This window comes from Meles meles, chromosome 6 (genome assembly GCF_922984935.1).
Source record: "Meles meles chromosome 6, mMelMel3.1 paternal haplotype, whole genome shotgun sequence".
Lineage (NCBI taxonomy): Eukaryota > Metazoa > Chordata > Mammalia > Carnivora > Mustelidae > Meles > Meles meles.
In genome coordinates this window covers 89,040,378-89,054,398 of record NC_060071.1, presented here as the reverse complement: position 1 = coordinate 89,054,398, position 14,021 = coordinate 89,040,378, and the positions used below count along the sequence as shown (strand labels likewise).

The following is a 14,021-nucleotide window of genomic DNA, read 5'->3' as shown; positions in this document are numbered from 1 at the left end:
TAGAAGTCAAGTCCAATAGGGATTTGCCTTTCTTTAGTTGGTTATTGAGACATTTCAAAAACCAGTTTTCAAGCTGTGGTCTTTTCAAACACATCTTCTGCACCGAAGTCACATATTTCAATAAAGCATTTTCTTTTTTTTTTTTTTTTTTAATAAAGCATTTTCAAGACTGTCTTTTTAATACTCAGCAATGTGTATTGAGTGCCCACTCTGCTAGGGTAATTGTATACTAGACACCATGCTTATTGTTTCAAGAAGGTTTTCTTAATTACTAAAAATGAATGATCCAGACAGCAAGTAAACATATGAAAATATGTATGATCCTAAAATGTATGAAAGTATGCTTTTTTAACAGGCTTGAGAAGTATTTGATAGTGTCTATTTTGCTATGTGTGGGTGTCTGGAAAACAGGAAAAATGAGGGCTGGAAGCAATATTAATCAGTTTAAATTTCTGCGTGTATACTGCTATCTCCCAAACTGCCTAACCTAATTAACTTCTGTGCATTCTTCAAGTACCATTATAGATAAGTTTTCTTTATTATTTGCATTCAGAGATGTGTATTTAGAGGATTATCAATATCAGTAATTATTCAATTATTAATTTTTTGTTTTTTCACCATTGTATCTATGTGAGCAGCACAATGCATTTAGTCAGCTCTCTGTATTTGCTAATGTATAAAGCAAAGTGGATGGTAGGGGAGAAGCTTTTTAAGAACTCATGGACTGTTCAGGTATGCAGGATTGACTAACATATGATCTAGGACAACAGTATATGAAATAGGAAGGAAAGTACAAAAAAGGAATCTAATGTTTAAAAAAAAATGAAAAGCTTGATATAGTAAGGAAAACAGAAATTGAAGACTTCCAGATTTTGACCCTGAGTAATTATAATTAGTTGTTAGGTACTTTCAATAGAGGTAGGGAAGTCAGAGGGTAAGCTGATTTTGTGAAAGATTTGCATGAAATCTAGTTTCCAGTTCCAGATGAATGATATTTCATGGCATTGAGGAAATCTAAAATTGAATATAATCTCTGAAATAATCATGGAAAATGAAAACATTTTGTTGTCTTAAGATAGGCAAACATCTGATTTTCATAAAAGGACATGAAGTAGTCCATTAACTACCAAAATTAACATTCATGAGCTCCATGCCAATGCCTGATAAAATAGGATTATTAAACAGATGGTTTGTGAGCACTTAGGTAATGAAGTAGTGATCACTAGAAGCCACCATGAGTTCACCAAAACAAATCACATCAAAGTAACTGAATTTGTTTTAATAGGATTACCAGATCAGGGAAAGCCATTGACAGTATAAAGCATTTAGCTAAGTTGTTTGTTGTGAACAAGCAGAAGAAATGTGGTCTTAATAATAGTTCAGTAAGTATGTTCATAACTGGTTGTATAATCACTTCTGGAGACAGAAATTAATTACTAATGAAAGGCATACAGGGAGGCGGTTAAAGTATGGTTTCTGGAATTAGACTGCCTTGGTTTCAGTTCTGACTGCCACTTACTAGTCATGTGACATTAGGCAAATGAATTTATCTTTTTAAGTTTCAATTCCTCATCTGTAAAAATAGGGGTAATAACAATTATACTTACTTCATAGCATGTTGTTAAAACTAAGTTATGCCAAAGCAGTTAGAATAGTTAAGAATTTAATAAATGTTGGATATTATTTTAACCAGGAGGAACATTTATAATGACTTGCTATAAGGCCGTTACCCAGACTTTCCCACTTGACATTTTTATCTAAAACCTAAATGAAGACACAGGACATTGAATTTAAAAAAAAAATTTTTTTATTTCTTTTCAGTATAACAGAATTCATTGTTTTTGCACCACACCCAGTGCTCCATGCAACACGTGCCCTCCTTAATACCCACCACCTGGCTCCCCCAACCTCCCACCCCCCACCCCTCCAAAACCCTCAGATTGTTTTTCAGAGTCCATAGTCTCTCATGATTCACCTCCTCTTCCAATTTCCCTCAACTCCCATCTCCTCAGGACATTGAATTTAAGGATAACCCAAATCTGGGTCAGAGAGAGCCAATGCACTGAATAGCAGAATCAGGCTATAAAAAAGACTTTGATAGGTTAAATATAATCTGAACTTGGCAAGGTAAAATTTAATAAGAATAAATATGAAATTCTCCCTTTAGATCTAGCAGTCAGTTTTATCTGCTTAGAACTTTGTAAGAACAAGACTTAAGGGTTTGAATTGACTACTACTTCCATTTGAGCCAACTTTGTAAAAATGCAGGAAATAATTTGGTTAACAGAGGAAGTGTCCCACTATGAACTGATTGTATTAGAGCATATATTAATTAATATGTTCAATTCCAAACACCACAATTTAATAGAAACATTGGTAAACTGAGGTAATAATCCAAGATAAGGAATAGATTTGTAAGCTATAAGAGGAGGAACTCTAAAGACACATTTAACATGGAAAAGAAAAGTTGAGATACATATTGGGCCAATCTTCAAATATCTGAAAAGGTAATATATCAAATATAGACTGGATTTATTTGGTAAGGCTCATTTTAGAAGAACTAGCTTCAGGAAGCAAATTTTAGCTTAGTATAAAGAATGTTCTAATGACTGTAGCTCTTTAAAAATGAATGCGCTGACTCATGAAGGTATAAAGACCCCAACCCTAGAAGTATTCAGACAGAGGCAGGATTAACTTGTCAGAGATACTGCAGTGGGAGTTCTGTATTGGGTGGGAAATCAGAGCTTTAGGGTCTCTTCCAATGCTGATACTCTACAATGTATTGAGGACTTCAATTTTACAGATGTCAAATTTCATTAAGTACTTCATCTTCATGAATTGATAATGATAATCTGCAGCCTATATTATAAACCCTGAAATAAAATTATTTCAGCAGCATTTGAAGTGAATTTGGAAGAATCATTTGGTTGCCAGTCATTTTAGCAGTTTCATCCCATGTACAGAAGTCTTGTACTCTCTTTATGAAGTGATTGGTGGGGTGCTTGGGTGGCTCAGTTGTTAAGCATCTGCCTTCTGCTCAGCTCATGATCCCAGGACCTGGGATCAAGCCCCACATCAGGCTCCCTGCTCAGCGGGAAGCCTGCTTCTCCCTCTCTCACTCCCCCTCCTGTGTTCCCTCTCTCACTGTGTCTCTCTCTGTCAAATAAATAAATAAGATTTTAAAAGAAAAAAAGAAGTGATTGGTATCTGGGTACAAAAACATGTAGGTAGGAACTCCTTGAGAGTTCTCAGAGTATAGGAAAACCTGGAGAGTATACACAGGACACAATCTTGTGAGTCCATAAGAGATAAGGAATAAACATGAAATATTATATATATAATTATATATATAATATAAAGTATTTGTGTTAAATATGTCAAACATACTTCTGAAATTTCTCTTAACTGTTAATACTCAAAATTCATTCAGTAATCTTTCAAAAACTTATGAGATATACATAGCAATTAGCAATTTCTCAATTTTCATTTATTGTGTTGCAGGTTTTAAAGAACTAAAGATACAAAAACATGCCTAATCATGACAACATAATTAGTTTTTAAAAAATGATAAGGATGTTCTTGAAGCTTTCCCCTCAGAATGCTTGAACATGTTTAGAATGACATTGTTATATGCGTGGTTCTTTGCCACAAATATCTTCATTACAGTGTCTTAGTAAAAAATATAGTGTTTTTTTCCATTAAACTTCTATAACAGACTTTTAAGACTCTGTGGTAGATATCTGAAGACAAGCTTTGGTTATACAATAAAACTTTAGTTGCCGTTTTCTCCCATTTCTTTAGATAAGTGGGCACTAGAAATTATAGATAGCTTTGGCAAGAGTTCAAGGGTTAATGTAGCAGATAAATAAAAGGAATTTTCTGTAAATTGAGACCTGCATTATTTCAGTTGTCTTGTCTTTCCTAACCTAACTCATTTAATTTTAAAAAGTAAATACTTAAATTCTTCCTGACAGTGTGCTCAGCTTTTACTATCGTTTATTACTTCAATTATACTTGATATCACTTAGAACAATCTGCCATTTGGAAATCTCAGTATAGCCTGGAGCTTAGTATTAGATCTGGCGGCTATTGTAACATGTACAGCATATGACATTAATGTATCAAAATTAGATTGGATCATCCCTCCTGGTTAAATTTATTTCACATTTCTTTTGTATTCAGTTAACATAAACCTATTAGGGAAGCTGACACATGGGGATGGCTGTATAGGAAGGATATTTTTAAAGTATTTTGATTAAAAAATGAAATTATAGAGCCATGACTTTTCTAAGTTGTGTAATTTGTTTGGTTTTTAAAAATGTCACAGAGCCCAAGTACTAAATTTATATTGTTCAACGGGTGTGTGTGTCTACACATATGTGTGGTGTGGTGTAAATAATGAGAATTAAAACTTAAACAATATTTTGATGGTTAGGTTTACCATCATACATTTAGAGCAATAAGTATGTTTATGGTTTCCAAAAATCAAAAAATTTAATGTACTTAAGCCCAAAAAAAAAGTCTCCTTAAAATAAAATAAATATTTTTATACTATATTTCTTAAATAATAGATTCTGGTCTATCGATTCAGCCTGGGTACTGTCTTATAATCCATCAAAGTATTTGAGGGGCATTTCTTGCTTAGGAATACAAATGTTAAAGTTCAGGGATTTCCATTGTATTTTCAGATACATTAATGACATTCATAGTAATTAGGATTTTCTAGATAGACTGCTGTTAGGATCTTTAAAAACCACTAGAACACTGGTTCTTGGGTTTTTTTGTGTTACATACTCCTATTTGATAGACTCTCTCCTCAGAAAAATACACAAAACTTTACATGTAATTTTAAAATATTCACAGACCCCTTGAACCCAGGTTAAGAACTCCAGGGTTATGGGGCACATGGTGGGCTCATTTGGTAGTAAGTCTTGATCTCTGGGTCATGAGTTCAGGCCCTAAACTGGACGTAGAGCTTACTTAAAAACAAAAAATCTCCAGGGCTAAGGGTAACAGAAGAGAGCGCCTTTTTTAATTAGACCTAACTTCTTTTTTGTTTGTTGAACTCACACATTTAACTTTCTTCCTGCTCTGTGGTCTTGAAGCCAAGTAGATTGCATATTTCAAAAATGAAAATTGCTTGTATGTTAGCTCATCAAAAACTATTGATGACATTTATCCTGGTTCTCTCTTCCAAACCTTCTAAACCTTCAGCATGTCACACATACAGTGTGTCCATTTATCTGAAAGTAGTAGAAAAACTTATGTGAGATATGTACCAAAAATGGACTCAAGTGTTTGCAGTGACAGTCAATTAAGATAACCAAATTTTATATTAAAATACATGTTTATACAATGATCTCTATGAAGAAAACTCAAGACTAAATGGTATTAAGTTCATTTTTTTCTTGTAACTTAGAAATTCAACTTGGATGTTTTGCTTTTTTTATAATTTTAAGCACTATAATGTTAACTCTCTGATTGCCAAAAGCACCTTTGTAAGCACTACAAATATTTAAACAACATCTTGAGAGTCTAACACATTTCAAGAAGTCTCTTTGGAAGAATTTCATATACAACATTCCACAGGCAAATTAACCCTGGAAAAATGTTGAAGCAAATACAGTCAACCTTCTCTTAATAGATTATTTACCCAACTTATGAATTATCTATTTCTTTTCCTTCTCTTCCTGTTGCCTTCTTAAGGCAACTTTACTGCTCATTAGCCCTTTGAGAGAATGGTCAGAAAAAAAGGAGAAGAATCTTACATCGCTCACTTTTTAAAAACATTTAAACAATCTTGTAAAAGGTTTGGTAGTGGGAAACTAGTATAGTTGCTAGTTAAGAAACAAACTGGGGGTTGCTGGGGGGAGGTGGGATTGGGAGAGGGGGAGGGGGCTATGGACATTGGGGAGGGGAGGCGAACCATAAGAGACTATGGACTCTGAAAAACAACCTGAGGGTTTTGAAGGGTCAGGGGTGGGAGGTTGGGGGAACAGGTGGTGGGTGATGGGGAGGGCACGTTTTGCATGGAGCACTGGGTGTTGTGCAAAAAGAATGAATACTGTTACGCTGAAAAAAAATAAATAAAAAAAAAAAAAAAAAAAAAAAAAAGAAGAGAATCTGGGCTGTATGTGAATTTTTTTTCTAAGTTCTCTGCTTCCCACTGACTGTTGACCGCTGAAAATTTTCTGGTCTTTTGCAGCATCTCCTAATGTTTTGAGTGTTTGTGTTTCATGCATTGTGAAAAATGATCAAATGAAATTTATGTTTTTTAATTTCTTTACCTTTTAATCTTTTTATAGTATAGTATAGCATATTGTCAGTTGCTCTATGAGGAGCTATATGCTTTTTTCTAAAGCACTATGAACTATTTTCTTGGTTTTCCAGTTGAGACATTTGGGAAATGACGAAGTACACATTGTTTGGTCGGAGCATACTAGAGACTACAGGAGAGGAATTATTCCTACAGAATTTGGTGATGTCCTTATTGTAATATATCCAATGAAAAATCACATGTTCAGTATTCAGATAATGAAAAAACCAGAGGTAAGAACTCCTTATGTTACATTTTAATAATATATTTTGAGCTCTGTGGGGATTTGTGAGTTTTTTCTTTCAGAAGGAATAGACTAGGCATATCAGGCTGTGAAAACAGGGGGAAGTGAGACACAGACTCTGGTACCTATGTAAATTGTCTAAGTCTGGTTCAGAAGGAGCTGAAACTGGAAAAATAGCAAGAAACTATGTTCAAATGGGAGTGCCAGAGTGGAAGTTCATTCTACCAAACTCACAAAAGGATTACCTTTTACTAAGAGGATGATTATACTTTCCAAAAAGACACAAGAAGAAGTAATCATTCTGTATTTTTAGTTAATATAGCTTTCTAAGGATTACATGATTATTTAATCATGTTCCTTAATAAAGGAAAGTTCTACAAAGTCAAAAAAAAAAAAAATTCTAGTTGGATCTCTTATACCATAGGGCTGAAATACACTCGCAGAAGTATTTTCTTTCAAAATAATTTAAAAAGTGTGGTAGTGTTTTGGTGTCTTTCTTACTTTTTTAATCGAATGTTTTTGAATTTATAGAAAACCTGTTTTTTGACAGTTGATCATGAATCTTTAGAATTCCTTGAATTAGACTCAGTTTCCCAGGTGGGAATTTAAGCTTACAGCCAGATTTTTTTAGGATTTATCTAAATCAGAGGTCAGCAAACTATGGCCTACTTCCTATTTTTATACAGCCTGCAAACTACTAATGGTTCTTACATTTTTAATGGGTTTTTCTTTTTTCTTTGTTTTGTTTTCAGTGTCCACTCCCCCCCACCCCCAGGTTTTTCTTTTTTAAAAAAAAAAATCAAAGAGGAGGGTCAGTTAAGCATCTGCTTTCCACTCAGGTCATGATCCCAGGGTTCTGGGCTTGATGACCACCCCACATCCACACCCCACCCCCACCTCCCCTCATTCCCCCCCCCCCCACCCTTCCACCTACTCGTGTTCTCTCTCATTGGTTCTGCTTGCTCTCTCTCAAATAATCTTTTAAAAAAATAAAAAATCAAAGAAGAATATGCATCAGGGACAACATATGGCCACAAAGCCATATTTTTTGAAATATTTATTATATTATCCACAGCTCATATCCTTGCCTTCAGCTGTCATTTGTACCAACCATATTCAAACAGAATAACTTTGAAGCTGTCAATCATCTGATAAAATTGACCAATTACCAAAACATAGATTTTTTTTCCTAATAAACCATGTAATAAAAGTCTTTTAAGTTCGATAGTAAAGCTGGTATCACACAAAAATAATGAAGAACTTGCTGCCAATAAGGATGTATTATCTTCACTGTGTTTACTCAATGGAGGAAAAGGAATTTATTTCCAGTGTTAGATTTTTGTGTACAATTGAGGGTGCAGAAATTTGAAAACTGTCAGGGAATCTTTTGAAGTAAACCCTGAAGACCTTTGGCATTTTTTGTTTATTTGTTTATTTATTCATTTACTTATTTGTTTATTTTTGTTTATTATCCTGGTGTTAATCATGGAAAAAAATTGAATTTGGATAGTATTTCTCCCGAAGAAAGAACTAAAGAGGAAGTAGAAGCATTTTTGTGTGCAATGTCTTGGTTGTTCTTAAAACTTTTCTCCAATATGAGTATAAAATTATGTTCTAAATTCTCAATTAGGTTCCCTTCTTTGGTCCACTTTTTGATGGTGCTATTGTGAATGGAAAGGTCCTACCCATTATGGTTCGAGCAACAGCTATAAACGCAAGCCGTGCTCTGAAATCTCTGATTCCATTGTATCAAAACTTGTATCCTTTTTAACAGTATCGTTTCTACTCTAATACATGTCTATTTTCCAAGGTAAGTATTTCTTATGTGTTAGGTGAATTTCTGTTTATTGATATATGGTAGAGTTCCTCCCCAGTATTTGAGCAATTATGGCATTTGAATGATGTATTTTTTTTTTAAGATTTTATTTATTCATCCGACAGAGAGAGAGATCACAAGTAGGCAGAGAGGAGAAGCAGGCAGAGAGAGAGACTGAGCAGAGGGCTCCATGTGGGGCTCAATCTCAGGACACTGGGATCATGACCTGAGCTGAAGGCAGAGGCTTAACCCACTGAGCCACCCAGGCGCCCCTCTTTTATATACTACTAGTCAGTACTTATCTTTTGGTTAATTAATTAGAGCCCCATTAGGGTACTCTAATACTCTAGAGTATTGCTGGTACTCTGTAGATGTATAAAAATAACCAAAATAGTCATCATTAAGTATTCAGTCTAGTTGAGGAAATATGCTGTTTTTAGTGCATGTGTTGTAACAGAGTTACATACAGTGTTCTGGATGTATAATGACAAGCAGCCTCTCAGCTGGAAGGGTAGTGGTGTCAGGAAACACTTATGAGAAATGTTAGGATTGAATATTGAAATATGATGAATAGAGTTAATCGGGTGGATGAGATTGAGAAGAGCATTCCAGGCAGAGGGAACAAGATAAACAAAGATGTGGAAGTATGAGAGGACATGGCTTCTGGAGCCGGATTTCTGGATGCAGATGCTGGTCATCACTTCCTTGCCTATCTAGCCTTGGGCACATTATTTAACCTCTCTGAGCCTCAGTTTCCATATCTATAAATGAGAAGGATAACATCTAGCTCATTGTGTTATGAGAACTGAAGGAGTCAATATGTATAAAACTCTTAGAGCAATGCCTGGCATATAATATATATATATATACATATATATATATATATAAATAAATATATATATATTTTTATATATATATATATATACACACACACTGTGGTTTTTTTTAAGATTTTATTTATTTGACAGAGAGAGAGAGATCACAATTAGGCAGAGAGGCAGGCAGAAAGAGGAGGAAGCAGACTCCCCACTGAGCAGAGAGCCAGATATGGGGCTAGATCCCAGGACCCTGGGATCATGACCTGAGCCGAAGGCAGAGGCGTTAACCCACTGAGCCACCCAGGTGCCCCAATATATATACAGTTTTAAATTTTAAATTGTTTTCTGATATTCCTTTTTAAAATGAATTTGTGTTTCCTTGTACCTTTTCTATATGATTAAAAACATTTCAGTTATTTTACTTTCACTTAATAAGTTGTTAAGCTTTACAAGGAAGACTTTTAAACTATCCTGTGTTCTGTTCCACATGAAATGGATTTATCTTAAGTCTGCCACATACATTCTCTTCTTTTGATGAAAATTGACTTAATCTGATTCCTATGTAATTTCTCATGTACTCTGACACTGTGAAATGGAACTATAGGTAGATCATGACATCGTACATTGATTAAGCTTAATGACATATTTGTGATGGTTATATCTTCACTTACTGTTAAGTTGAAAGTTCAGATTTGAAGTGGTCTTTGTGAAATGTAATGATTTGGTTTATTATTTCATGAATATCTCTAGAAAGGTAGCTAATCCTTCAAGGAATATACAGATTATTACCCGTAAACTAATATTGTCCACATTGTCAGCTTCTCTAAGGTTGTCTTCTTTCTGACCTTTGCCTACTTACAGTTTGCCCGATCCTGATGTTCATCCCTAAAGTTAGTGCCCTCTGCCATTTCTTTGGAAAAGTGATGAAAGAGATTAGACTGTAGTATAAAACTCGTTTGCCTCTTGTGTCATAAAACAGGAACTCAGTCTTTTGAGCAAACACAAACTATTTCTGACCCAAAGTACAAACATTTAAGATGCATACCTTACCAAGTAGTTAAAAATGCAAAATTTAATTTGTTGGGGCTATGGCTTAATTTCTTTTTCCTGTACCTAAATTCATACTCTTGAGAACTATTTCAGATTTGCATGTTGTCTTAGAGGTATGATGGCTGGAGTTGCAGTTAAAAAAATACTGATTTTAGGGCGCCTGGGTGGCTCAGTGGGTTAAGCCGCTGCCTTCGGCTCAGGTCATGATCTCGGGGTCTTGGGATCGAGTCCCGCATTGGGCTCTCTGCTCGGCGGGGAGCCTGCTTCCCTCTCTCTCTCTGCCTGCCTCTCTATCTACTTGTGATCTCTCTGTCAAATAAATAAATAAAATCTTTAAAAAAAAAAAATACTGATTTTAACTCAGGCTCTCCCTTGTGATCGTGCTCTACTCACAGAATTTCTAAACCTCACTTTGTCTGTAAAAAAAGAAGATAATACCCATCTCAGAATTATTGTGAAGATTAAATGAGGTAATGAATTTGGATGTGCTTAGTAAATGAAATAGGATACATTATTTTGCACAGCAATGAATTCTCTTATCTGTAAAGATTACAGTCAATAGTAAAACAACTGTACCCAACACCAAGAAATTGCCTAATTGGGTTTTTATGTTTGGTTGGTTGGTAGGTTAATTGATTGGATTGGATTTTTCAGGCCTGTTTCTTGAAGTTTTTTAAAAGTTAGCTCATCTTGCTGAGACATTAATAGATACCACATTGGAGAAAATTTCTAAGATGAAGAGAGATAATTTCAGATTGAAAGAGTAAGCATGAACACTTTATTTACACAGCAAATATGAGCAATTTCCATCAGCAGAACCACTTGTAGAACACTCAGAGTAAAAACATAAAATCAGACAGCTTAAAGAAATTTTTCTTGACTATAGCTGGAATTTAGAACCTATATGGAAAGTATTTCCCCATACTATTTAAGGATATAATAAAGATGCTCCTAACCTTTGCTCATCTGAGGAATGTATATTCATCTTTTACAAGGATTCACAAAGTTCTATATTAATTCTAAATGTCCAGGGAAGTGATTTCATACAAGTAGATTACTCGATTTTTAAATGCAACCTTATATACTAATTTACAACTAGGTGTTTTTAAGATATTGAAATATGGATGGCTTTGAATTTTAAATAATAAATATATATCTCGAAATATATTAAATTTTAAAATATATGTTTTTGAGAAATCCAGTTAAGTTCCCATTAAGGAAAAAAATCATGTGTTCTAAAACAGATCAATAGAACTTAACAGAAATTACAACAGAAATTGAAATAGAAGTAGGCTTTGAAAACCATCAGTTACTACTTTATCCTCATAAGAAAAATAAAGGGATAAAAGAATATCTAATAAACTCACTTATATTTGGATAATTGTACTGCTGTGTTAGTTATTTTATGCCTAATAAAAGTACCCACTAAGATTCCACAGCATAAATTGTGCTATCTATGATCATTAAATACAGTTTAAATTTTATCCTGGGAACATCTTCTGTAACTATGAATCTAATGTTGTTCACTAAATGAGGACAATATTGATTGTCATATGCTGTCCAAATCGATCATGCTGGCAGCCAGAATTACAGTAATCTGTCAGTATTGATGACTGTCTTTCAAGCTTTGAAACCTCTCCTTCACTTCACTTGTCATTTCTTGCGTTATTTATACTTGAAAAGCATTTTCTTGTAACCTTGGTCTTTGTCAGCTAGGTGGATTGTTTTTTGGTTTTTGGTTTTTGGTTTTTTTTGGTCTCGAGCTCAATTTGTTGGTTTGATCATGCAATTAGAATTGAAATGCAATGCTGGGGAGGAAGAATAGGCAGATTCTGGGTAACCTGTGGACCTGAGGGGTATTTCAGGTTGATCTTAGCCGTCATTTGTTAGTTACCTGTTGAATATGTGTGTGTGTGCTTGTGTGTGTATGTGTTGGAGTTGGGTTGTTTTGTTGTTGTTTTAATTTTTTTTTGGCTTTTTTTTTTTGCAGTGGGAATAATAATGTCATAATATTAATTTCATGATCATAGCTATCATTATACTATACCTTAAGTAAACATTTTAAAGCAATTCTTTTATGATCCTAAAGATATTTCAACTATGTACAAATGTTAAATATGATGCTATGTATGTACAGTTTCTTTTTTAACAGATTTATTATGCAAAGAAATTTTCAGAAGTTAATAGCATATAATCTTGTTGTATTAGGGTTCTCAGAGAAACAGAATCAATAAAATGTGGGTATATATATATACATAAAGAGAGAAAGATTAATTTTAAGGAATTAGCTGACACGGTTGTGGAGACTGGCAAGTCTGAAGTCTGCAGGAGTTCTTAGAGTTGATATTATAATCTGAGTCAGAAGGCATCTGGAGATAGAATTCCTTCCTTCCATGGGGACCTTGGTCTTTTCTCTTAAGGCCTTCAACTGATTGTTTGAGGCCCAACCCCATATATTATAGAGTATACTCAAAGTCTCTTGATTTTAAGTGGTAATCACATCTGAAAAAATACCTTCACAGCAATGCCAAGACTGGTGTTTAACCAAAGACTGGATACCATGACCTATTCAAGTTGATAAAATTAACTGTCTTACATATCCCATTTTTCTTAAATTTTTCTTTTTAAACTTTCTTACTGTAAAATATAATTTGGAACAAGAACATAAGTTCTAAATGTAGTATATGGTGAATAACTAACTACCTCCAGCTCAAGAAATAGAACTGTATGTTATTCTATCAAATTATTTCCTAATCACTTTTTATGATAGTAGTAAAGATTTGAGAAACATGTAGAGACAAATCATAGCCTAGCCTAGAACAACATAGGTTTGAACTGCACAGGTTTAAGAATACAGTATGAAATGCATGTAACACAAAATATGTGTTAATCAACTTATCAGTAAAGTTCTGATCAGCAGTAAACTATTAGTAGTTAAGTTTTGGGAGAGGTAAAAGATTGGTAATTTTTTCTCCAATAAACTTATAATTTAATAGGGGAGAGATAATATATAAATTAATAATTATAAAATATGACATAGTAGGGTTATAGATAAAATGCTGCAGGAGTTCTAAGGAAGAAGTTATTACTTTGAGAGTAAGAAAACAAAGGAAGAATACATAGAAAGTCAGCCTCACAGAGTGAGATTTTAGCAGATGGAATGTAGCATGTCTGTTACAATTCTTGTAATTTATATTTAGGGGCTTTGTATGTATGTATATAATATATATGTGATATTCTGAAATACACACTATGCGGATATTATAAAATTAAATGGCATCCTTAAAAAACACATTCTTTCTAGGTTTAATACTGTTTCCTACCAAACCAATATTTGATTTGTTCTAATCTGTTTAGATTTGACCTTTTTGTAAATGCCAGAATTGGGTTTCTGTTTAACTTTATCAGGCAAATTACCAGAAGTCAATGATCATTCTTCAATTAGTCACAGTTTGTTATCCCTGCAGTTCTGCTATTCAGATGTAAAGAACTTGTTGCAAAAGTATGAGAGCCAAAATGAAATGAAATGTAATTGATTGGCTCCACTAATGTAGTTTGCCATTCATTATGATAGAACATTATAAAACCTCTTAGGGAGGCCCATCAATATTACTGCCATTTCGTGTTAGAAGAAAGTGAGTTTATTGAGAAACTACATAATTTTATGTATACTGTCTTTTTTTTAAGGATTTTATTTATTTATTTGACAGAGAGAGAGAGATCACAAGTAGGCAGAGAGGCAGGCAAGAGAGAGGGGGAAGGAGGCTCCCCGCTGTG

The 14,021-nt window shown here is 34.0% G+C and overlaps 1 protein-coding gene across 13 annotated transcripts in view; it reads left to right on the top strand.

Moving 5' to 3' along the window:
* The window catches only part of RALGAPA1 (Ral GTPase activating protein catalytic subunit alpha 1), a 265,994-nt gene that overhangs the window by 225,252 nt on the left and 26,721 nt on the right, over positions 1-14,021 (top strand). For all 13 annotated transcript variants that reach the window (XM_046007925.1, XM_046007924.1, XM_046007923.1 and 10 more), the window contains 2 exons: positions 6,391-6,549; positions 8,191-8,318. In XM_046007925.1, the coding sequence (XP_045863881.1) occupies positions 6,391-6,549; positions 8,191-8,318 (287 nt within the window). The remainder of the gene's footprint in view (positions 1-6,390; positions 6,550-8,190; positions 8,319-14,021) is intronic.